The following is a 24802-nucleotide window of genomic DNA, read 5'->3' as shown; positions in this document are numbered from 1 at the left end:
ATCCACCGACTGCCCCCGAGTCTACCCTGCAGGGACTGCTATGTCCGACCCTCGCCGGAGCCGTGGACACCACTGGTGCCTGGTGCAGAGCTGCCGAAGGAGCTGGTCCTGGGGTGGGGTTGTGCCCCCACAGCCGTCCTGCCCTAGAGGTCCCGGCAGAGCTCGCCGTGGCCAGTGCCGGCGGGTGCCCACGCCCCGGCCCACGTACCTCCGTCTGCACCATGGCCGGGCGCTGCGTGCGCAGGGTCTTCACCGTCTGGAACATGTCCACCACGCCCTCGTAGCGCATCCGCTCCAGGACGATGCTCAGCGTGATGAACACCCCGGTGCGGCCCACGCCGGCACTGCTCGGGGACAGCGCCAGGTCAGGGGCCCGTCCGCCGGGCCCACGGGCCCCCCCGGCCCCCCGGCCCCTGCCCGGCCCCCGGGGGCGAGGCCCACCTGCAGTGCACCGTGATGGGCCCGTCCTGCCCGAACTGCTCCTTGGTCTTGTGCACCTGCCCGATGAAGTCGATGAAGCCCTCCCCGGTCTTGGGCACACCCTGCTCCGGCCAGTCTGTGAACTGGAACTGCCGGATGGTCCGCGACTGCCCGTCCTGGAGGAGGCGGGCGGGGGGGCGGGGCTGTCAGTGCCTCGGGCTGCGGCCCCACCAGACCAGGACGGGGGGGGGGGGGCGTGATGGCATAGGTAAGCAAGCACCCTGGGGGCCAGGGCACCACGCAGGCGGTCCCCGCCTCACGTGCTCAGGCAGTTACCGACACGCTCCCCTGCCCAGACTCACCCGGGCGTCCGTGACCTTGAACTCTCGCAGGATGTACTGCGGCATGTTGTACTCGGCCATCGGGTCAACGACGAAGTACTGGTAGCGAGCAGAGCGCTCTGCCGGCCAGTACTGGTGGCACTTCTCCTGTGGACAAAGACCCGCCGCCATGATGGGGGGGGGAGGGAGGGAGGGGACCCCCAGGATCAGAGGATTTGAGGCGGGACCCCTGAGGTGGTGATAACTGAGGGAGAGATCAGAGGTTATGGTGACGGGAGGCTGGGCATGAGAGGAGAGGAGAGTGAGGGGGTGGCTGGTGTGCCCCCAGGTATCCGAAGGGGGAGGGCTCACCCTGCCCATCTCCCGGAGCCTGGTCAGCATGACGATGATGGTGGAGTTGTGCTCCCACAGCATGCGCCAGAAGTCCTCGGTGCTCTCTGCCAGAGGCCCCTGCGTGGCTATGTAGGCCTTTTGCTGCCTGGGGTGGACGTAAGACCGGACGTGCTGGAGGTGCTGTGCTCCCCGCGTCTCCCCGGGACTGCAGAGTCTCTTGGGGCCCCGCTCAGATCGCCCCTCCTCCGGGAAGCCCACGCTGACCTCCTGGGCTGGCCCTACTCTGCTGTCCCCCCAGCCCGCCAGCCGGCCCGCCAGCCAGGCCCAGGCGCCCACAGAGCGTGCTGGGGGGGGGGGGCAGACGCACACGCGTGCTCACCGATAGCCGTCCAGGAAGCTGGCGTTGATGTAGTCGGAGCCCTCCACGCCCCGGATGGGCTGCAGGCACACTCGGGTCAGCTCGTAGGGCATGATGTTCACCAGGCGGTTCTTGAACTTGTTGCAGGGCAGGTTGGCGCTGATGAAGCGGGACGTGTGGGCCTTGGAGCTGGCCAGCAGCTGGCGGGAGGGAGGGGCGGGTCAGGCCTGGCTGCCGGAGGGGGACGGGCACGCACCCCCGTGGCCCAGCCCAGGCCCAGCCCTCGGCCCACACCTTGAACTCGAGCTCCATGGCGGTCACGCTCTCCCCGGGAGGCACCTGGCCCAGCTTCTGGATGTGGGCGTAGAGGCTGCGGGCGGGCACCTCCGTGTGCCCGCACGTGGCGGCCTCCAGCAGCGCCTCGTGGATGAACACGTACTGGTCCTCCGTCTGCACCATGTAGTTGCGCTGGGACCGCATGCAGGTCACGTGGCCGTAGATGTCCACCGTCTTCTCGTGCTTCATGCGCTCCAGCATGGCGTCGATCACGATGAAGCAGCCCGTGCGGCCCACCCCGGCGCTGCGGGACGGGGCGCGGCGTGGGCACGGGTCCGCCCCCGCCCGCCCCGCCCGCCCCGGGGTGCCGCCCGCCCCCTCACCTGCAGTGCACCACCATGGGCCCGGCGTCCAGCGGGTTGCAGGCCTTGACGCGCCGCAGGAAGGCCAGGATGGGGGTGGGGTACTCGGGGACGCCGTGGTCCGGCCAGGCCATGAACTGGAACTGGCGCAGCTCCCGCTTCTCACTGGAGCCGCTCTGGGGGGAGGGCCGGGGGGGGGGACACTGGGATGAGGGGGCCGCCTGCCCGGGCTCAGGGTGGGGGGGACGCAGTGCTGGCCGTCACGGTGCACCCCCGCGTGTCTGAGCCGACGCCCGAGCCCCGCCCGCCCACTCGGGGTCCCGGCCCGCCCGCCCGCCCAGCACGCAGCGAGCGTCCGGGAAGCGCGGGGACGAGCCGCACCTTGTGGAGCGCGAAGGTGCGCACGGTGTAGGTGGCCAGCTCGACCGTGTCCAGCAGCGTCACCTGGATGAGGCCGTAGGTCTCGGTGCCGCGGAGCGGCCAGTACTGGTCACACTTCACCTGCAACGGGATGAGCAAGGGGGGCGCCAGGGTGTTGGGAAGCGCCCACGGGCTCGGAGGGGGAGGGGCGGGGCCCTGGAGCAGCAGCAGGGGGGGAGGAGGATAGAAGGCTCCCCGCCCAAGCTCTCAGAGCCACAGGGCCACCCCCTCCCACCCCGAGACCATAGGGGGCCCCACCGCAGGTTCTCACACGCGGCCGCCAGCCCTGCCCTGGCCCGGGGGAGCGAGGGCCGTAATTGAAATTTATTTATTCATGACCAGATCGCACAGGCACATTTTCTGCCAAATTTGCCCGTAATGTTTATGTGCCATTTTCAAGCTCTGTAAATTTTACGTTCCAGCCAGCGCTTCGCAGTGCAAAAGCAGATAACAGTGGCTCTTTCCACTAATTAGCTTTGGAGATGTGTTCATGGCCCCGGGAACATCCAGCATCTGGGGGACACGGGGACATCCCGGGAACAGACACACGTTCCCAGGAAATGTAGCATCTGGTGCGATGTAGTAACATCCCAGGAGCCCACTGGTGTCTGGGGACCACGGTCACATCCCGGGAAAACAACAGCACTTGGGAATTCCCCCGGGGAACTTCGTCCGTCCCACAGGGACACAGACGGTGCTCGCATCATCTGGTGGCCGAGTCCCACCCCCCTCCGGGCGCAGCCCCGCCCGGCCTTACCCGGGACTTCTCCTCCAGCCGCGTCATCATGACCACAGTGGCCGTGCGCTGCTCCCACACCATCCGCCAGAAGTCGCCCATGGTCTCGGGCAGGGGGCCCTGCGTGGCGATGTAGGCGTTCTGCTTGCGGTAGCCGTCGATGTAGTTGGCGTTGATGTAGTCGCTGCCTGGGACGCCTGTGGACAGGAAGGGACGCGGGAGAGCATTATCCTAGGGTCCCCCGTCCCCACCCACCACACCTCGGTGCACCCTGGGATGCGGGGCCTCTTCTGCAGAAGGAACGATCGCCCAGGCCGGCCGGCCGGCGAGGAGGAGAGCAGGGGAGGGGGAGGGCTCGCCCCGGCTCACCGTCGATGGAGGTCAGGATGACGCGGGAGTGGTCGTAGGCGATGACATTCGCGTAGCGGTTCTTGGGCTTGTTTACCTCCAGGTTGGAGTTCTCCCAGGTGAACTGCTGTCCAGGGTCAATGGACTGCAGAGAAGGGAGGGGGTAAGAGCCGAGGTCTCCCAACTGCCCCCAAGGGGGACTCGGCCTTCCAGGCGGTGCCCACATCGCATTTCACTCCTCGGCCGCGGCCAGCCCCTCTGTCCATGGTTCCCCTGAAGGGTGGGCTCCAGCTGCCCCAGCCGTGACATTCAGGGGCTGCCCCGCCACTTGTCAGGAAGGTAAAGAATCCAAGCCTCGCCGAAACCGGTTTGGCTCAGTGGATAAGAGCGTCGGTCTGGGGACTGAAAGGTCCCAGGTTCGATTCCGGTCAAGGGCATGTATGTTGGTTGTGGGCACATCCCTGGTAGAGGGTGTGCAGGAGGCAACTGGTCAATGTTTCTCTCTCATCGATGTTTCTAGCTCTCTCTCTCTCTTCCTTCCTCTCTGTGGAAAGTCAATAAGATGTATTAAAAAAAAAGCATCAAAGCCTCTGGTGGCCACGGAACACAGCCCCTGGCCTGGGGCTGAGGGGAGGGCAGGGGAAACTCCCTCAGGCCCCGCACCAACGAAGGAAACGAGCGTAGAACGAGAGGAAGCGAAGGCCGCCAGCCCTGGAGCACCTGCCACTGCCCCAGGCTCTGGCCGTCCACCACAAGGCCCTGCCTGGCTCTCCCGCCTCTCTGGCTGTTTTTCCCGCCTGCTCCCCTTCCACCTGCTTTTCCGTGGGCAGGGCTTTTTCAGGGCTCCTGCCTCCCGGGCCCTCTCTGACTGTACCGCCTCTCCTGGGTGACTTCGTCAGCTCGCAGGATCTTACGGTCCCGACCCGGAGCTCTCGTCACCCTGCCTGCCGCGTGGAGCCTCCCCGGGGCCCCCCATCTAAACAGCCAACGGCCTCCTTCCTCGGACAACACGGAACGGATGACCAACTTCCTGCTTAGTGACGTCCATGGCTCCTCCTCGCCTCACCTCAGACGATGATGGTAACAACAGCTCAGTCTCAGGGAGAACGGACTGCCTGCTTGGCGCTGATCTGAGCCCTTGGGGGTGTGCTCCCTCATCTAATCCTTCCACGAAGCAGGTTCCGTTATGACCCTCTTGGTACAGATGGATACAATCCGGACTTCAGCCCCCGGCGTTCTCCGTGTTTTGGAGCCAGCCTGGGACTCTCCACGGGGCAGCCTGTACCACTTCGGGAAGCCCCCTCAGCACACACAGTCCACCTCGCCGGCCCCCTTCCCTACACATGTCCCCCATATTTACAAGGCACATCGCTCTGTTCCGTGTTCACTATCTGTCTGCACTCACCTCCCCAGGGAATGAGCTCCCTGAGGCCATGTGTCTCCATATCCCAGTCCCCGGCACAGGCATGGCACAGGGCAGGCGCTTGACAATGAGTGACTGGCCGAGGTCAGCCATTAAAGGGGACAGAACTAGGGGACCCTCACAGAGGTGGCCAGAGAAAGCTTCCTGAAGGAGGGGCTTGCAAGGACAGCTCATGCTGGAGGAGGAAAGAGGACAGAGGTGGAAAGGGAGACACGGAGCCTGGAGAGGGGAGGAAGGGCCCGTACAGGACGTGGCACTGAACGTGTGCGGGCCGAAGGCCATGGAGGACCTTCTGGACCAGCTGCCAAACTGACGGCAGGGAGCCCAGCTCGCTGGGTCTGTCGCCCTCGCAGCAGGACCTTACGGGAAGCAGGCCCCAGGGTGCTCCACAGGCAGAGGCGGCGAGCTTGTCTTACGGCAGACGTGTGCCTCCGCCTGCCTGCCGGGCTCAGCACCCTCTGCGGAGCTCGGACACACCCCTGGGAATGTGCCTGGCTCACAGCCTGTGGAGGGGGAACTGTGGTGCCCCGGTGAGGGTGGACGCAGCTGAGGGGGGACATTTGACTGGAGCAGAGCCAACGCCCAAGCTGGGCTGAGCCAGTCCTTCTATCACCTCTTCACCCCTCACTGACAGAGGGTTCTTCGCAGGCGAGATCTGTGCCAGCAGCAGAGGAACCGGGGCTGGGCCACGGGCATCTCCCTCGGTGGTCCTCACTTCACTAGCAAAGCACCTCCCAGCTGGGCACCTAGGAAGCTCTCAGACTGCAGGCCCAGGGGACAGCGCTCACAAGTCTGAGCCTCCAGCAGGCAGGAGTCCAGGCCAGGGTGCTGGTCGCATGTGGAGGGCCCGAGAGGAGGGTTTGTGCAGCCTGAGCCGAGTCCCCTGACTCCCCATCTCTGTGATCTGTGCAGCTCTGATACCACGTGAGTACATGCTTGTGCAGGGCACAGCCTGTGCCTGCGTGTGTCAGGAAGGCCCGGGTGTGGATCCTGTCTCTGCCACCCATCAGCTGTTTGACCGTGGGCAAGCCACTTGCCCCCTCAGCCTCAGCTTCCTCCTCTGTAAGATGGCTTAGTAACAACACACACGTCACAGGACTGTGGGAAGGACTAAATGCAATGATGCATGGAAAGTACTTACGCCGAGAGCTGGCCCAGAGTAAGTTCTTGGTGCATGGCAGCCATTAACATCTATCTCTGTGCGTGTGTGACCTTTTGCCTGCCTCCGTGAGCATCTGGGCACGTGTCCGAGTGTCCAGACCTGGAGTGCTGGAAGGGCCGAGGCCAGGCCCAGCACGCGAGTAGCTGAGTTCCCGCCTTGCCGCTGCTGGCGTGCTCTGGGGAAGCCTGGAGCCCCTGAGCCAAAGCTGGGCCCGGAGGCGGGCGAGACGCTGGCGCGGGCCAGGCGCCTGGCCGGGGTGGGGACGGCTCACCTCGTACTCCTGGGAGAACTTGAGGCCGTCGTTGGCCTTGAGGCGCTCGATGTTGTCCGCGAGGTCGGTGATGGGGATGGGCGGGTGGTCGCGCATACCTGGGGGCACACACGGGCCGAGTCAGAGGGAGGCCTGAGCGAGGCGGCAGAGACAGCTCCAACGCATGTATGTGCACATGTGAACGTGTGACCATGGAGACAGCGGCACATGCGGCGGCGACAGGATGGCAGAGCACACGGTGGCCGGAGGTGGGGAGGGGACAGAGAGGGCGTGTGTGCGCCGTGAGCACGTGGGGGCATGTCCGTGTGACGCGGCGCTGAGTGGGGGCACCAGGGCCCCACGTGGTGGGTCCTCAGGAGGGGTGAGAGGCTCCCTCCCTCCCAGGAGGGGGCGGTGGGCGTCTTCAGCCCGCACCCCCCCTCCCGCCCCCGTGGGCAGCCCTCCTGCCCCTCACTGGCGCGGGCCACCATGGGAGACTCCGTGACATCATCGCCCCAGCATCAAGCATGTGGATGGAGTGATCACAAGGAACAGAGACATGGCCCAGTGACTCGGAAGGACGCGGAGAGAGCAGCAGGGGGGAGGAGGAGGAGGACGAGGAGATGTAGAGACAGGGAGACAGAAAAGTGTCAGGTTGAGGCCGGAGGCCCGAGAGGCGGAGACTCAGAGAGGGGGCCGGTGGGAGGGAACACAAGACGGAAGGGAACAGAGAGGGGAGGAGGAGGATGGAGAAGGGGAAAGATGAGACAGCCGGAAGGGGAAAAGAGAGAGGTAAGGAGAGAAGAAATCAAGGGAGAAGGGGATGGGGGGGGGGGGGCGGTGACTGGGTGAGAAAAATAGAGGAAAGATACGGAAGCCAGAGGAGGCCCCAAACGTGGGAACTTGGAAAACTAACTTGAGATATTCGGGCAACTGGGGGCACTGGAACCTGCAGAGAAAAAACAAACAAACAGCAGGGCAAGAGAAGAAAGCTGGTTAACCTTCTCTGGTCGCATCCCGTGGGACACAGCGGAGGGCGGTGACATGTGCGGGGGCTCAGGGGACTTGGGAGGGCGGGGGGAGGAGGAGGAGGGAGAGGAGGACCAGGGCAGCAAAGCCAGTCCCGCCCAGGCCTCCTGCCTCCAGAGGAACAGACAGACTCCCCGCCCAGAGCCGAGCGCTGCTCTCAGCTCCCGGGAGCCTGGGAAGCTTGGACGACATTCTTGGTCCAAATCAACCCTCGTCCCCTCTGGTAATAAAGTGAGACCTCGGCTATTTTCAGAGGATCTGGCAAAAGCCAAGCGTGCTTTCATGCAGAGACGAGGCGCACATGGCGAGAAACACAGGGCCCGTCTGCACGAGAACGTGCAGCTGCCGGTCCCTCTGTCCTGGCAGCTTTTCTGTGGGGCTGAAAACATCTATTTCCAGAAGAAACATTAAGTGATAAGAGAGAGGAAAAAAAAAACAAAACGTTTACTGAATGAAAAAAACAGCCGTGGAGCATGCGGCCGCTCCCCCTACCCCCACTGCCCCCACTTCACTTGGCGCTGCCGCCTCCAGCCGCAGCCTCAGTTCCTTGCCCCTCTGGTTTTTGGTGACGCTCGCCATGCCCCTTCCCACTGCCTGACCCAGCCCCCGCCTCCCGTCCCTCCGGCCCCCGCCTCCTGCACTTGGCCTTTCACTCCACTGCCTTTGACATCTCCTCTTCACCCCTCCTTTCCTCTCAGATCCCACCACTGCCCTTGGCCCCTGCAGCCACAGGAATCCAGGCGCGGTCCCCCGGGCCCTCCGGCCGGCTCAGCCCCGCCTCCCCAGCGTGCACACACCCGGGACACAACCTCTCTCAAGGCCTGGCTCTGGCCACCGCCTCTCCCTCCCACCCTGGAGAAGACAGGCCTCGGGCTGAGAACGCCAGCGGTAAGTTCCCTACACCACCCTCACCGTCCTCACCATGCTGGCCTGGAGCTCAGAGCCCCCCACCCCCTTCCCCAGGCTAAATCACCCCCCCCATTCAGGGCCGGACCCTGCGTCACAAATGCCCACTCAAACGACCCCGTCCACAAACAACGCCCTAACGAGAAGGGTCGCACCTCTCTCCGCCCTGGCGTGCTCCTGCCCAGCCCGCCCTTCACACTTAGCCTCCGAGAGAGGCTTCTCTGCTCGCTCTTTCCCTGCTCTTTCCCCGCTCCCCGATGGAAATCACCGGGAACGCTCCTGCCCTCGGGATGCAGTCCCCATGCTCTCGCCAACGCGCCAACTGCAAACTGCCAAAGCCAATGGGTCTCCGATCTAAATCACCAAGTCCCCTCCCGCACAGCCCTCCCCACCCCGGCTTCAGGGATGCTGTCCTCCTATTCTGTATCTCTAGTTGCTCCATATATTTTAAAAAGTATATTTTATTGATTTTTTACAGAGAGGAAAGGAGAGGGATAGAGAGCTAGAAACATCGATGAGAGAGAAGCATCAGCTGCCTCCTGCACACTCCCCACTGGGGATGTGCCCGCAACCAAAGTACATGCCCTGAATGGGAATCGAACCCAGGACCCTTCAGTCCACAGGCCAACGCTCTATCCCCTGAGCCACACTGGTTAGGGCTCTAGTTGCTCCATCTTAACCTCCTTGGCTACTCTTCACTCATTCTTCCTCGGGCCTTCATCACCTCCTTCCCTGCTGCTCTTTCCGCCCCCCCTCCCCCTTCCCCTTGCCTTCTCCCGGGAGCGCCCACCTACTCTCCGGCTTGGACCACTGCAGGCTCCTTGGCATCTCCCGCACCCATGGTTTTACTGGATGTCCGTGCGAAGGTCCAGACCCAGACTCGGCCGCTGCCTGGAACCCGCACCTCACTGCTAGCCAGCAACCAGGAGCCATCTTTGCACGCCCCCCCACCCGCCACTTCTCTCTCCCTCGTGCAATCAAGCCCAAGCCCAGCGGCCGGTCTCCTTCCTTCCCGCTCCTCTGAGCGCCCTTCCCCCCACCTCCACTGCACCTTCCAAGCCCAGGCTCTCCGCACCCCTCACTTCCCGGGGGCCTTCCCAACAGCCTCCCTCCCACCTTCACCCCTGCAGCCGGAGAGAGAGCGATTCTCCATCCTCCGCTGTGACCTTTAATGTCTCCCTGGCCCCTGAAGCCCCAACTCCTGACGCTGCTGCTCAGGTTCCTCTGACCTCAGGTTCCTCTGACCGGACCTCCATGGAACCCTCCGGTTCGTCTCTGGGTTCTCCCTGACCCCAGTTCCAGTGCCGCACGCAATGCCTCTGAGCGGCTGCTGCGCATGCTATGTCCACCAACGAGAGCTCCTCTCACCCCGTTTGCTCCCTCAATGATAAGGTGACCAGACGTCCCGAATTTTAACCATTTGTCCTGCGTCCCACGGCATTTTAAAACGCCGCGGGACAAATTGTTAAAAATCAGGACTATCCCACCAAAAGCTGGACATCTGGTCACCTTACTTAATGATAAGGTGACCAAATCGTCCCGCTTTTGGCAGAACAGTTCTGATTTCTAACAATTTTTCCTGCATCCTGCAGCGTTTTTTTATTATCTATTTATTAAAATATATTTTATTGATTTTTTTTTTACAGAGAGGAAGGGAGAGGGACAGAGAGCTAGAAAAATCGATGAGAGAGAAACATTGATCAGCTGCCTCCTGCACACCCCCCACTGGGGATGTGCCCGCAACCAAGGTACGTGCCCTTGACCGGGATTGAACCTGGGACCCTTCAGTCTGCAGGGTGAAGCTCTCTATCCACTAAGCTAAACCGGTTTTGGCCCACGGTGTTTTAAAAAAAGTCCTGAGTTTTGGAAAGAATCTTTCCAATCTTTCCAAAAATCAGGACTTTTTAAAAAAAATATATTTTATTGATTTTTTACAGAAAGGAAGGGAAAGAGATAGAGAGCTAGAAACTTCAATGAGAGAGAAACATGGACCAGCTCCTCTTGCACACCCCCTACTGGGGATGTGCCCGCAACCAAGGTACATGCCCTGGACCGGAATTGAACCCGGGACCTTTCAGTCCGCAGACCGACGCCCTACCACTGAGCCAAAGCGGTTTCGGCAAATCAGGACTTTTTTAAAACGCCGCGGAACGCGGGAAAAATCGTTAAGAGATCAGGACAGTCCTACCCAAAGTGGGACGATCTGGTCACCTTAATGACCGTATGGCGTGGCCTCCAGAGCCCAGCATCCTGGAGCTGTGACTCCTCTGATACCGAGGTTGCCACAACCTGCGAGGTCTGCCTGGGTCTCTCTCTCAGGACACGTGCCCTTGAACTCAGTCACCATGGTGTAAGGGAGCCCACGCCCCACGAGGAGGCTTCACGTGGCTGTCCCAGCCGACAACTCCAGGGGGGCTCAGGGCTGATTCTAGCATCCGCCACCAGACACGGGAATAAACTACAGTCTCCAGAATTCAGCGACCAGCAAAGTTTTCTATAAAAATCCAGAGAGTAAAAAGTATTTTTGGCTTTGTGGACAGAACGTATCTGCCACCTCAATTTAGCTGCCGCTGCAGTGTGAAAGCTGTTCGACACGGTGCCTACGTACACGGGCATGGCTGCGTGCCAATAAAACTTTACCGGCAAACACAGGCGGTGGGCGGACTCTGGCCGTGGGCCACCGTCGGCTGACCCCCGGCTTTAAAGGATTCTAGTTCCCAGACTCCCAGTCGTCCGGCTGAGGGCCCAGACACTCTCTAGAATAAGAGACAAGCTGTTCCCGCTGCGCTGCCGTCTGAATCTCTGACTCACAAAGACTGTGACAGACAATACATAATTATTGTTGTTTTAAGCCATTAAGTTTTGGGGGTAATTTAATATGCAGTAATAATTAGCTCGAGTGTACACAAACCCTGTGTGGATGTGTTGGTTCATGCTTCTGCTCAGCTGTCTGTGTGTTTCTCTCGCAGGCATTCAACAAGAGCCCGCCGTGCCCACGGGGCCAGGGGTGGCGGCGGGGGAGCAGACGCAGCGCCTGGCTCCACGGCGCTCAGACCGGCACGGAGGCGGGTCCAGCCCAGCAGGAGAGGTGTCATGCTGGCAGACGCAGAGGGGTTCTGGGGCCCAGGAGAGACGCCCCCTCCCAGGCCTGTGTGGGGGCTGGGCTGTTGGGAAGTGTCACCCAGGGGAGAGGTGTCTGCTGGGGCCTGTGGAGGGGACAGGCAGAGGAACACGGCAGCCTGTGAGCGTGGCTGGGAAGGGAAGGGCAGACACCAAGCCCTGTGCAGGGCCCCTGTGCTCTCCTGGAGAGCTGGGCCAGCCCCAGGAAGAATCACAGGTGGGCATGCCATCCCACGAGTGTCTGATGGAGCGTTTTCTACCAACACCCGCCTCTGTTGTGTGGATGGGGCTGGAGTGCGGGGGCTGGCCACCCCGTGGCTGGGAGGTGGGCTCTGTGAGGGTTCCTCGCCTGCATTCAGGCAGACCAAAGACAAGGCAGGGCCTAAACAGCGGGGCCTCCCGTCAAGGCCCTGAGTACCTGTCCAGCTGTTGGCTGTAGGGGCCCCTCAGTCACTGCAGCAAAGCGGACGGTACAGGGAGAAGGGTAAAGAGGAGGAACAGGAAATGGGGCATATGGCCAGGTCCCTCGGAGGAGACCCCCGGGGCCTGCAGGCCTGGGTGGGGCAGGCAGGCTGGAGGAACTGCCTACCTGGGGTCTGGTAGTTGAGCCTGCGCATCTCCACGGGGTCAGAGGAGTTGGCCAGCAATGAGTCCTTCAGCCCAATCGACTGCTCGTCCTTGGACGACGGGGAGTGGGTCCTTTTCCTGAAGGGGCAGAAGGACGGCTGGTGAGAACCCGAGGTCCAGGCAGAGGCTGGAGAGACGGATGGTATGGCTGGCTGCCACGGAGCCCCCACGTTCATGGCTCTGTCCCCGCCCGCCCCGCCCCGCCCCGCCCCGCCCCGGAGTCTCTGAGCACAGGGGGGCCAGGGGCAGAGCAGCTTCGACATGGAGAACACAGGGTAGGGGTGGGGAGACAGCAGGATGGGGAGTGGCCAGAGGGAGGTGCAGCGAGGGGGAAGGGGTTGCGGAGGCTGGTGGCTCCTTCCGATAGAGGGCAGGTCACTGCTGGGCAGTAGCTGCTGTCCCTGCGGCTGCCACAGCTGAGCCAGCAGGAGCCACCGGGAATAAACATGCAGACGACACAGAAGATACACAAACACCACAGAGCGCTGGGCCCCAGCTGCCTGATTCTCGGTATCAGGGTGGATGCTTGGAACAGCAGGGGCAGGACAGGGAGCGCATCCTCCTCGCCGGCAGAGTCCTCCCCTGATGGCCTCAGCTCCCCTGCCTACAAGGACAGGGTCAGAGGCAGACGAGGGGGCCTAGCTGCTGACAAGCGCCCAGAGGGAAGAATCTGCGTGAGTTTGCACGAGCTTGCAGCGGTACACACTCCCCCAGGGCCTTGCAAGCAGTGCTCTTTGCATGCACACAGACTGTCTCTGCAGCACTGAGAGAACTCAGACAGGGAGCCCGGTGGAGGGCTCCGTGAGCTCAGAGCCAGCCTGCGCGCGCAGGGGGAGCCTCGGAGGTCTGCGCTGTGGCTGGGCCCTGGGGAAAGGGCGCTCCTAGTACAGGGCGCGGGTGGAGAGAGGGCCAGAGCCTGCCCCAGAGCCTGCCCCAGAGCCTGCCCCGGAGCCTGCGGAGCGGACGGGACAGCCCCGGGCCAGGACGCTTCCAGTCAAAGCACCGCCCCTCCCTGCGGGGCCCGGAATGTGCACAGGGATCATCAGTGAGAGGGGAGGCGTGTGAAGACAGAAGGAACGACTCCTACCTTTCTTGTTTACTAGGTCCCGAAAGACAGGCAAGGACAGAAGAAAGGAGCGGTCACTGTTTCCACCAAGAACTCAGGCCCTCTCGGGACACGGGGACACGGTGGGGCCTACCTATGGCACCCACATGGCGCACCCGCAGAGAGGGCAGGGGGCTGCCTCTCCTGACAGACACCAACACCCAGACGGAGTGGGGAGGAGGATGCGCGGGCGTGGGGACGCTCCTCAGGTCTGCCCAGAGGTCTCCGCGCCCTGGGCCGGGACAGTCCGTCCTACTCCCCCTGGGGGGAAGCAGCTAACTTTTCAGGGAAGAGGCAATGGGCGCAGGCAGAGATGGGGCACAGAACTCACACATGGAGATGTGCTCAGACACACAGACCAACACGTGCTCACTGACATGCCTCGTGGGCCCAGCCTGGTGCTGGGTGCTGGATATTCAGGCCCAGCACCTGCCTCATTGCTGGGGCAGAGGAGGGGCAGTGTGGGGAAGAGGTGGGGCCCGGGAGAGCCTCAGAGGACGAGATGGCCGCTGCTAGGTGGGCAGGGATGGGGCAGCTGCAGAGGGGAGGGTGGCACAGTCTGAGCTGGCGGGGACACGTGACCAGTGTCCGGGAGTGGTGGCAGGGGCCCCACCAGCCAGGCGTTTGACTGTCAGGTCCCCGAGGTGAGGGTTTATCTTGGGAACCACTAAAAAGAGTTAAACTGCCAAGACTGGTTTGGCTCAGTGGATAGAGCGTCAGCCTGTGGACTGAAAGGTCCCAGGTTCGATTCCGGTCAAAGGCATGTGCCTTGGTTGCGGAGACATCCCGGGTTGGGGGTGTGCAGGAGGCAGCTGGTCGATGATTCTCTCTCATTGATGCTTCTAACTCTCTATCCCTCTCTCTTCCTCTCTGTAAAAAATCAATAAAATATATTAAAAAAAAAAAAAAAGTTAAATTGAGGCGACAAATTCTCACCGTTGGCAATACCACCCAGGCTGCAAGATTAAAGGGGGACCCCAAGAGCAGGTGGCCACATCTAGGTGAGGAGAGAACCGAGGTGTGCTGTGTGCTAGGCCCCAGCTGCCTGCCCCTGTGTGACCCGTGGGGAGCCCGGCGGGACAGGGAGGAGCAGAGCCATGGTGTTCAGGATGGGGCTCACAGGGGACGGTGGAGGGAGAGAGAGAGGGAGGGCGAGGGTGACCCCCAGGTTTGGTTGGTAATTAGGGCGATGGGACGAGGGTTTCGGAGAAAGTTCAAGAGGCTCTGAGCTGGGGCAGCTATGAGTGAGTGCTGCTGTTACAGCCAATGCTCCATCGGGGTCTGCCAGGCAAACATCCGTGGGCCTGTGGGCCTTCAGCCGGGCTGGGACCTCCCTCGGCCTGAGCGGGAGAGCCGGGCTGGGGAGCCATCGAGGGAGGGCAGCAGAGGGACTGCTGAAGGTAGGAGACCAGGAGAGCAGCATCTGAGACGGATATGCTCACGCCTGCCGAACAGAGACTAACGGACAGACACACCCATGGATGCTCGCAGACCAGCCCTCGGTGAAACCAGCCCTCGGTGAAGCTTGGCCTCTTGTCACACGTAGGTAAGTAAGGTGACCAGACGTCCCGATTTTTAACAAATTGTCCTGCGTCCCTCGGCGTTTTTAAAAAAATCCCGATTCTTTTCAAAAATTGGGACTTTTTAAAAAGATTCTTTCCAGCCGAGGCCGGTTTGGCTCAGTGGATGGAGCATCGGCCTGTGGACTGAAGGGTCCCAGGTTCGATTCCGGTCAAGGGCATGTACCTTGGTTGCGGGCACATCCCCAGTAGGGGGTGTGCAAGAGGCAGCTGATCGATGTTTCTCTCTCATCGGTGTTTCTAACCCTCTCTCCCTCTCCCTTCCTCTCTGTAAAAAATCAATAAAATATATTTTAAAAAAAAAGATTCTTTCCAAAAATTGGGACTTTTTAAAAAAAAAGCCACGGGATGTGGGACACATTGTTAAAAATGGGGACTGTCCCGCCAAAAGCGGGTCGTCTGGTCACCTTAGGTCACAGACACATGTGCACACACTCTGCATCTGCTCTCCCTGGCTTCCCACCGAGCCCTGGGCTGCCCTGTGCCCAGAGGGAAGGCCTGAGAGTCTGGGGACAGGTGGCTGGCCGTGGAGTCCGGAGCGCAGTCCTCACCTCTTGAACAGGAGGATGGCGATGACGATGAGGATGATGAGGATGACCGCCAGGACGGGGCCCGTCACCCACAGCATCTCGGGCTCCTCCTGCTGCTGGGCCGGCGCCACCTGGACCACAATCTCGTCGGAGTAGGGGCTGGCGGCGTAGCGCTTCTGTGGCCGGGCGGGGGAACGGCGCAGGCGGTGAGCTCGGGGTGAGGGCTCCCGCCCTCCGCCCGCCACACCGAGAGGGAGGGCTCTGGGGCTGGGCCTGGTCTCCCGACCCGAGGGCCTGTCAGCTGACTGGGTCCCCAGGGTAGATGAGGCCCCGGGCTTTCTAGATCCCAGAGGCTGGTGTCTTACGACCGCTTATGTAGGTCTGGGGTTTCTGGGGGCTGCCTCATGCCTGGGGACCTCGGGCTGTGGGAGCCTGGCCTGGCCTTGGGTCGGGCCTGGGGTCTGGGGGTGCTGAGGGCCCAGGAGGCTCAGGCAGACCTGGTCCACGGGCTCCTTCAGGGAGGCGAGCACAAAGCACTGGTAGCTGAGGTCCGGGGACAGGGGCGGGTTGTAGAAGCCCTGGTAGCTCTTCTTGTCCCCCAGGGTGAAGGTCTCGGGGAGCACGTCCACCCGAGCGGCCACGTACGGCTTCAGCCGCTCCGCCTGCCGCCGCCGCCGCCGCCCGCCGCTGCCCTGCTCGATGGCCTCCAGGAGCTGGCGGAGCAGAGCACAGTCACGCCGGCCCGGAGCACGTGCCCCCGAGCCTGCCCAGCCTGCTTTCCTCGCAGAAAAACGCCGGGCCCCAGACGCGGCAGTGCCACTCCTTCCCGCCAACCCAGCCATAGCAACGCCACTCCTTCCCTCTAGGGAACTGCCCTGCTGCCCCTAGGCCAGGGGGAGGACCCCGAACGTCCGGGGGCTCCACTCTAGACTCTGGAGACCCTCTACAGCCCCACCGAACTCAGGGTTCTCCAGACCCACAGAGATGTTCCTGCCTCTTCCCACGGTGGGGATCCTTGGCAAACCCCTCGGGGACTCCTCCACAAACCGGTTCTCTGAAGCGCCCGGGAGCCATCTCAGAGCCCCTCCTCCCCGGAGGGGCCTGGCTGCCAGCAGGAGCAGCCAGAGAGGGATTCCGATGCAGGGGAGCCGCGGGGGCCACCGCCAACCACCGCCTCGCCCCATCCCGCACCTCGTCCAGCTCCAGCTCCTCCGGCGTGTTCCACCTCGGCGCCAGCATGCTCCCGCCCACACCACGGTCAATGGGCACCACCACGATGTAGAAGCACCTGGGTGGGCAGAGCAGGAAACGGGACCGTCGTCGCCGCCCACGCCCGCGTCACCAGCCCCGCCCCCCTCCCTGCCCCCAAGGCCTCGCCCGCACACCTGACGAGGGCGGGGTCCTGCACGTGGGGCATGGAGAGGGTGAAGCGGCCGTCCTCCATGTAGGCAGAGGCGGGCACCGGCTTGTGCGGCAGGAGGTCGGGGGCCGTGCGGATGGACACGAGGTGCTGCAGGCCCCCCGCGCTGCTGCCCCGGTTCATCAGCACGAACGAGTACTCCGTGTTCGGCTGCAGGTGTGCGATCAGCTTCCGCATCGAGTGTCCGTCCACCTCCACGCTCTGCCCGTTGTACAGGATCTGCCAAGGGGACCGGGGGAGGCGCCCCGTCACAGGCCCGCAGGGTGGAGCTCGTGCGCGCGCGCCTCCCCGGGGAGGACCCTGCGCCGGGAACGCGTCCGGACGCCCACGGCGGGACTGGAGTTACGACCGGATGGGCCGTGGCCCTCCCTCACCCACCTTGAAGGGTACGGCCGACTTGTAGGAGTCGGGAACCTCCCAGCTGAGCAGCACGGACGTCTTCATCGCGGCCGCCACCCGGAAGTTCTTGGCGAACACTGTGGGGCAGAGAAGCAGGGCGTCAGCGCTGCTGTTGTAACTGGGGCGGAGGGAGCGGGCCGGAAAGGTTCCCCAGCCAGGAAGAGACACCGACTGAGGCGCAGGCGTTGGGAACAGTTGCAGAGACCCAGGCACCCCCGCTCCCAGGCGGCTTCGAACCCACACGGTTCAGCTCCCAGGCCCAGCTCTTCCTCCTCACAGTGAGCACCCAGCTGGCAGACGCCACGGCACCCACAGTCAGGATCTCCCACAGCGCGTGGGTCCCGGCTGGAGCTCACAGGCACCGGGTCCGCGTGGCCACAGGCCAGCGGGCGTTGGCCACGAGAAGCGTGTGGGCAAACACCAGAGGCAGGGCAGCACGGTCATTCAGAGGCCAGGGGGTGGCGGCCCCGAGAGGTTAGTGTTGCACGCCCAAGAAGGGCGACACAGTCAACAGAGACCAGTGGGTCAAGGTCACAAGAGACTGGAGAGCCACACAGCAGAGGTCAGTAGGTCAGGACAGCAGAGGTCAGAGGTCACACGCGGAGCACGCAGGGCCCGTCTGCTAGAGGTTAGCGGTCACGGTCACGAGGGACCGGAGGGTCACGGATCAGTCTCCAGAAGTCAGAGTTGGGTCAAAGGCAGCAGAGTTTCCCCGGGTGCAGCCACGAGCCCGCAGCACACACCTTGCTCCGTGGGCATGGTCCGGGACTGGATGCTGGGGCTGAGCGGGCCGGCGCCCTTGCCGGTGTGCGCGCGGACCTTGATGTCGTACGTGGTGTCGGGCGTGAGGCCGGAGAGCGTGAGGCGCGTGCCGGCGGTGGCGTTCTGCAGCTCCTGCTGGCTGTTGATGTCGTGGTACACCACGGTGTAGCCGGTGATGCGCCCGTTCTGCTCCGCCAGCACCGGGGGGTCCCAGGCCAGGTCCGTGGTGGAGGCCGTCAGCCCGGTCACGCGCAGGTTCTGCGGGAAGCCGCTGGGCACGTCCTCGGGGGTCACGATCTCCTTCCTGAACTCCTCGCCCAGGCCGGCCCGGTTCTTGGCGGCAAGGCGGAAGACGTAGGCGGCCCCCTTGTGCAGGCCGGTGACCGTGTAGTGCTGGTCCTCCTTGCCAAAGTCTATGGTGTTGGGCCTCGTCTCGTCGGCCCGGTGGTACTGCAGCCGGTAGCCCAGCAGCTCCCCGGGCAGCTCCTTGGGCGGGTTCCACTGGAGCAGGGCGGTGTTCATGGCTGTGGCGCTGACCATCATGGTGGGCCGGCCTGGGACTGAACAACCACGCGCTGGGCTCTGGCGCCGCCCTCCCCGCGGCCCCTCCCCCAGCTCCGCCCAGGGCCCCTCACTCACCTGCCCCCGTCGTCATGACAATTTTGGGCTTGCTCCGGGCACCGTCTCCCTTGGTGGTGTAGGCAGCGACCGTAATGGAGTAGGTGGTCTCCGGGGTCAGGCCGCTGATGGTGGTTTCCTAAGGGAAGAGGAGGAAGAGCCCATCCCCATCACAGGAGAGCCAGGAGAGGCCAGACCAGGCCAGCCACCTCCGGTTCTCAGCCGGCGGAGAGTTCCCAGGGGCACAGGGGGCCAGAGGTCCTGGGAGGGTGCTGTGCAATGCTGGCCTCTGCTAGAGGCGGGATTGGGCAGGTGGGATGGGTGCCCAGGAGGACCCGCCAGTCCCAGGATCCGCCTGGGGCAGACGGCTGGTTCTTCCTTTCAGACGAGAACAAAGGGCCACATTGTTCTTTCACTCCATTGAACCGTGAATGACACCTCGGCGGCCTGCGCACCCATGACACACAGGGCCTCGCACGCATGCACACAGCACCTTGCATGGCTCCTGGCACACCACACACACCCATGCACACCCACAGAGCAAGGTAGAGGGATGAGCCAAGGTAGAGGGATTAACCACCCTGCAGGATCAAGTCAGGACCCCAATCTGACCCCCATGGAGGCACCGGCTCCACGGACACCTTATGCCCCGCAATGCCTCCCGAGACAGGGAGGAGAGACAAGGAGAGGGAAGCCCCTCACGGGGCAATGCCCTAACCCATCAGCCCAAGGGTGCCTGAGAAGTCAGCCAAGGCAGAGTCCCCTTGCCTTGGCAGGCCCTGCCCGTATGCCCTCGTCCAGCCAAGGCATCGTTCCAGGACACGTTGGGAAACCACCGGAGGCTAAGCCACGCCACACAGAGGGAAGAGTGGGAAGACAGCAGGGACCAACGTGCACTGGGACCACAACAGTCACCACCAGCCCTGCGCCCCTCCAGCTCTGAGCCTCGGACGGGTCCCGACAGCCGCCATCAAACCCTTGCAGGCCCCCTCCTGCCCCAGCTGGAGGGTCCCCCAGGGCTGGGACTCCAGAATGCACCGATGACGAACCTGGCTCCCCGGATTCCCCTCCCAGCCTGGGCCCAGAGGGAGCAGGTGACTTTTCACTCCAGGGATCCATAAGGCTGAACGATCAGGACTGGATTTAACGCCATCCCCGTGTCTGGCCAGAGCAGTGGCCAGGCCCTGGTCAATCACAAACATTGGCCTGAAACTGCCGCTCAACAGGCGAGTAGTAAGGATTTAAGGCAACGCCAACGGCGGCTCAGCTCGGGGCACCGGCCCAGATGCCTGTTTTCTCCAGACGCGGCTGGTGCCCTGTGGATCCTGGCGGCTCAGGCTGGGAGGAAAGGCAGAAGAGAGGGAGTGACCCGAGAGCCCAGCCTGACCCAGGTCTCGCCCGCATTCGCACACCTGTTACTTACATAGTCCTCGGACTCCTCTGGCTGCCACTGACCGCGGGAGAGGGAGAGAAAGGGAGACAGGATGTGAAAGACTTTGGCCTGGAGAGAGTCTGGCCCAGGGAGGGCAGGGGGAGGACAGGGGCCTCAGATATGCCCGTGAGGCTAGCACCCAAAACAACTGTCCACCTGAATATCCCAGCCCCTGCCTCATGAGCCCAACCGTGTGTCGGGGCTGAGGAGGGGAAGGCTCCAGGCTGCTGAGGGACCAGAGAGCGCAACCTGAAGGTTCTTGGAGGGTCGGGCCGCCCACATGGGGTTGGGCAGGACAGTTCAGGCAGAGGGGAGGGAAGACACCATGGGATAAGCAGGGAGGGTGACTGCACAACCTGGTTTGCCCGGGACAGTCTTGGCCTATGCTTGTCGCCATGGCAAGATTACTGACTCTCAAAAGCATCCTTTTAGCCGAGACCGGTTTGGCTCAGTGGATAGAGTGTCGGCCTGCGGACTCAAAGGTCCCGGGTTCAATTCCGGTCAAGGGCATGTACCTTGGTTGCAGGCACATCCCCGGTAGGGGGTGGTGCAAGAGGCAGCTGATTGATGATTCTCTCTCATCGATGTTTCTAACTCTCCATCCCTCTCGCTTCCTCTCTGTACAAAATCAATAAAATATATTTTAAAAAAAATAGATAAATAAAACAAAAAACAGAGGTGTGAATGCCAAACTCAGAGCCCGGGCCCTGCCCCGCAGGCACAGGGAGGCACACAGACCCTAAGATCTCACTGAGGTAGGAAGGCATGTGCCAGGGCTGGCAGTGTGGCTATTTCTTGGTGTGTTCTTCTTTACTTCATGATGCAGTAGGTGTACTAGCTGGACAGGTGGGGGAGCAACGTCTCCATTCTGCCATCCTAGGGCATTGGGAGTGCTGGGGACTGGCAGGCGGACAGCACAGCGCAGCTCAGGGAAGCTGTCTGTGACATCTCCAAGATGGAGGCACCATGGGTCCCCAGCCCCACCATCCTCACAGTGCCAGTCTGGCCTCTGGGCACTGTGCCCAGTCCCTTCTGTTCCGGGACGCTCTGTTGGAGAGAGGGACAGGAGAGTGGGACGGGATATGGGGAGAGGCCCCTGGCAGGCCCCTACCCGCCAGGGCCGGGCCCACCTCTGCTCCAGGCTCCCTGCCTGGTGGGAGGCATGCGCTGTGCCAGACAGGCCCGGGCAGGGAGGGTCTCACGGGGCCCCTCTCCTGCGCTGGAGGCAGAGTGAGAGAGAGGAAGGGAGATACAAAGCAAGTGGAGCAAAACAAAGAGAAAGGAGAACAGGAAGGGATCCGAGGAAAGGAGAGAGAAAAGAATGAAACAGACAACAACACAGGGAGAGGGAGAAACAGACACAAAGGGGAAAGGGACAGAAGGGCCCAGGGAGGTACAGAGACCATGAGACATACACAGAAGCAGCCTGGTCTGGCGACACCCTCTCGGGGGCACATCTCCCATGGTCCTTTCAGAATGGAGGGGGGCCCTGAGCCTAGCAGATGGCGCTGCTGGGGGAAGGACAGGCGGTGGTGTCCTTGACAGACCACTCAGGGGACAGCCGGGCCCTGTGGCCAGACCGGGGGGACCAGGCCCCATCTGCTCTCCTACCGGCTCGGAGCAGAAGGACCCGGTCCCACGGGGGCTTCCCTGGAGCCTGAGCTCATGTGTAACCCCCGCCCCCACCCCCATCCCCACCCCCACCCAGGTCACAGGATATTGGGGCCAAGAGGGCGGCGTCCCTCCTCCTCCAGCCCAGCTCCCTTGAAACCACCTGGGACCAGAAGGGGGCACCCGAAGTGGCTTCTCCAGAGCCCCACTGGGGGCAGCTGTGCCGTGGGCCCCTAGGGCGGGAGGGGCCGGGGAGAGCCATTCCCGGGATGTTTCTGGGTGGGTGTGTCTGCGGAGGCTCCAGGAGGAGCCCTCGACCTGCCCCAGGAATGCGGCGGGTACACGCCTGCCTCCTCTTCTGGGGGGAAAGGAATTCTGCTCCGAGGGTGGAGCCCTGCAGGAGGCAGGAGGGCCCCTGTCTATGTGGGTGAGACCGCCTTAAGCACGGAGCGAGCGGGGCGAGGGCTTGCACCTCCGATCCCAGCCCAGGTAGGGTGGGACGCTGGGTGGGGAGGGTGCGTGGCTCTGGAGGGAATCAGGGCTCCTCTCCTGAGGGCTGGCTCCCTGGAGGCCCCGATTCTAGATGGGGAGACGCGGAGAGCACACCGCGCCAGATGTTAGCTCTTCTCAGCAGAATGTTCTGGGAGGGAGCTTGCAGTAGCAATTACAGCCCTTTCCCCAGGACTCCAGAGACTTGGCTTCCTATCCAAGCTCAGCCACCTACTTGGCTGGGAATTCTGGACCACGCACATCACCTCCCAGGACCCCTGGTTCTTCATCTGAACAGCTGAATCTAGTGCTGAGGGCACCCCAGGGACCTCAGCCCAAGTTCAGGGGCAGAATCATCAGGAGAGAATACAGAGGGGGATGCGAGGCTTGCTGGCGGGCCCAGCTCTTGAGAGTAAGCATGAGGGACCGAGCCATCCTCCTGGGGGCCTGGCACAGAGCAACATCCCAGCTTGGCCATTCACAGAAACTCGGCAATGGCCAGGGGCCAAGCTGGGGGAGAAGACTGCCCAGGAGAGCTTTCCTGGCCCTGCTGGGAGCAGGAGCTGGCCAGATCAGCACTGTCTAGGAGGAAGTACATCCCCAAAGCCTAGCCTGATGTGACAGGGAAGGTTCCCAGGAGGATTTGGAGGGGCGGGAGCCCAGGAAGCGGTGACAGCGGAGGGTTGGGTCGGTGGAGACAGAGCTATTCAGTGCTGGTGCCGGCAGCTGAGACACAGGGGACTGCCAGGCCAGGACTGTCACCAGGGCAGAGGGGGCTGGCAGGGCCTATTTCTGGGATCTAGCCCCAACCCCCTGGTCTCAGTGCCGCCGTCTGAGAGCAGGCAGGGGAAGGCGCAAACCCGGGCTCCAGAGAGGAAGCCAGCGTGCTGGTCTCGCCCACCCTCCCACCCCACCTCCCGGGGGCGCACCTGGGCCTCAGCCAGCATGACGTCCTGGATGATGGGTGGGCCGCGGGGCTCGCCGTTCTCCAGCCGCACGTAGGTGACCTGGTAGCCTCGGATCTGGCCGTGCTGCTTGCTGGGGACGGGCAGCTTCCAGGAGACGTGCACGGCGGTGGAGTTGAGCGGCTCCACCTCCACCTTCCGCGGCGGCCCGCTGGGCACTGGGGATCAGGGAGACGAGGAGGTCAGGCCTGGCGGCATGGGTCCTGGCCCGGGCGGGCAGCCCACCGCCCCGGGAGAGGCCCTGATACGGCTCCCTTAGGCTTCCTGTCCCTGGAGAGGGACACGGAGGGCTCCCTCTGCCTGGCAGCGGGGAGAACCCAGGACCCTGAGACCCCTCTCTCTGGCTTAGGGCTACCTCACTTGGGGGGAGAGGAGAGAGGTCTTGGATGACCCCAAAGTCAGCACAGCCTGTTGTAGCTCCTCCTGGGGCCCCCGATCATGCCAATGTCCAGGCCAGGTGCAGCCATCCCCCTGGTCCTCATCACTCACATCTTAGGGGAGGGGGCGCTACTTCTTCCATCTTAGCCTTTGAAGGCTCTGGCTGCCCTGGACGTAGCCCCGAAGGCTGGGATTTGGGCAAAGGCTACCCCATGACAGGCTATCCCCGAAGCTCCCTCTCCCCAGCTTTGGCCATTCAGCCCACACCGGGAAGAGGAGGAGTCCCGGGCCCGTGAGAGACCAAGGCCCCGGCTGCAGCCTCCCTCCCCGCCCTCCCCCCCCCCCCCCCCCCCCCGCGCCGCCGCCTACCGTCCTCGTTGGTGCGCACCAGCACCGGGCTGCTCTCGGGGCCGGGGCCCACGTCCGTGTGCGCCCGCACCCACACCCGGTACTCCGTCCACTTCTCCAGGCCCACCAGGTCCCAGCTGGAGTGCTCGCGGCTGATGCCGTTCACCACCTGCCGCCGGCGGTCCTCGCCGTCCACCGCCTCGTAGGCCACCGAGTACTGGGTGATCAGGCCGTTGCGGCTGTCGGCCGGCGGCGGGACCCAACTTACCCGGACCGTGGTGGAGCCCGTGCTCACACAGGTCACCTTCTGGGGAGGGGCGGAGGGGGCTGGGGAAGACAAATGGGGGGAAGCAGGCAGATGGAGGGGGGGTCACAGGCACGGTGACGAGATACAGAGGAGGGGAACTCACCCAGGCAGGCCATTCCTTGCGGGGCAATGGCTATCCGAGGGCCCCCCCCCCAGGCAGACTACAGCCACTGCAGCCAGACAGCCTGGCTACCCCTGGACCACGGGCGTGCGCACGCCAGCCGAGTCTCCTCTCTCACACACACACACACACACACACACACACACACACAAACAGTGTCTCCCACACACGCATATGGTGTCTCTCATGCTTATGGGGCTCTCACACAGCGCCTCACACACATATGGTGTCTCACCCAAAACACCACACACACATGGCATCAGGCACACACACAAGCATGGGGCCATGCCACCCCCATCCTGGGCACACAACTGCACACAGCTCTTCCCTTCGAGGACGAGAGGCTCCCGCGGCCCTTCTGGAACCAGGATGATGCCCCTGGCCTGTGCCTGCCTGGACAGGGTGCCTGCGCCAGAGCCACAGGGGACACCAAGGCTGGAGGCCGGATGCAGAGGAGGACCATGGCCCCAGGGTCGTTTGGAGAAAAAGCACCGGAGGAAGGTGCTCCCTCAATGGGCTCCTCGGGGGTCGGGAGGCAGGTCGGTGCCTTCCTTGCTCCCAGTGACACGTCCAGACCCTATTCCCACCAGGACGGCTGCCACCGCCCTTGCCCGCGGCCTCACAGC

General features: G+C 63.1%; 1 protein-coding gene across 19 annotated transcripts in view; it reads right to left on the bottom strand.

The window, feature by feature from the left end:
• The window catches only part of PTPRF (protein tyrosine phosphatase receptor type F), an 86873-nt gene that overhangs the window by 1872 nt on the left and 60199 nt on the right, over positions 1–24802 (bottom strand). For 6 of the 19 annotated variants that reach the window (XM_045584708.1, XM_045584709.1, XM_045584710.1 and 3 more), the window contains 23 exons: positions 23770–24075; positions 22987–23180; positions 19949–19975; positions 18547–18664; positions 17889–18467; positions 17125–17222; positions 16712–16965; positions 16518–16614; positions 15824–16039; positions 15348–15502; positions 12074–12189; positions 7346–7378; positions 6451–6548; positions 3616–3739; positions 3268–3443; positions 2472–2591; positions 2112–2266; positions 1747–2032; positions 1477–1652; positions 1113–1242; positions 783–908; positions 442–596; positions 209–344 (listed from right to left, as the gene is read on the bottom strand). In XM_045584708.1, the coding sequence (XP_045440664.1) occupies positions 209–344; positions 442–596; positions 783–908; positions 1113–1242; positions 1477–1652; positions 1747–2032; positions 2112–2266; positions 2472–2591; positions 3268–3443; positions 3616–3739; positions 6451–6548; positions 7346–7378; positions 12074–12189; positions 15348–15502; positions 15824–16039; positions 16518–16614; positions 16712–16965; positions 17125–17222; positions 17889–18467; positions 18547–18664; positions 19949–19975; positions 22987–23180; positions 23770–24075 (3875 nt within the window). The remainder of the gene's footprint in view (positions 1–208; positions 345–441; positions 597–782; positions 909–1112; positions 1243–1476; positions 1653–1746; positions 2033–2111; positions 2267–2471; positions 2592–3267; positions 3444–3615; positions 3740–6450; positions 6549–7345; positions 7379–12073; positions 12190–15347; positions 15503–15823; positions 16040–16517; positions 16615–16711; positions 16966–17124; positions 17223–17888; positions 18468–18546; positions 18665–19948; positions 19976–22986; positions 23181–23769; positions 24076–24802) is intronic. The other 13 variants (XM_045584721.1, XM_045584722.1, XM_045584723.1 and 10 more) reach the window with 9 other exon arrangements.

Source organism: Pipistrellus kuhlii, unplaced genomic scaffold (assembly GCF_014108245.1).
Source record: "Pipistrellus kuhlii isolate mPipKuh1 unplaced genomic scaffold, mPipKuh1.p scaffold_m20_p_2, whole genome shotgun sequence".
Lineage (NCBI taxonomy): Eukaryota > Metazoa > Chordata > Mammalia > Chiroptera > Vespertilionidae > Pipistrellus > Pipistrellus kuhlii.
Note: the sequence above shows the minus strand (reverse complement) of the source record. Positions and strands in the feature narration are given on the sequence as shown.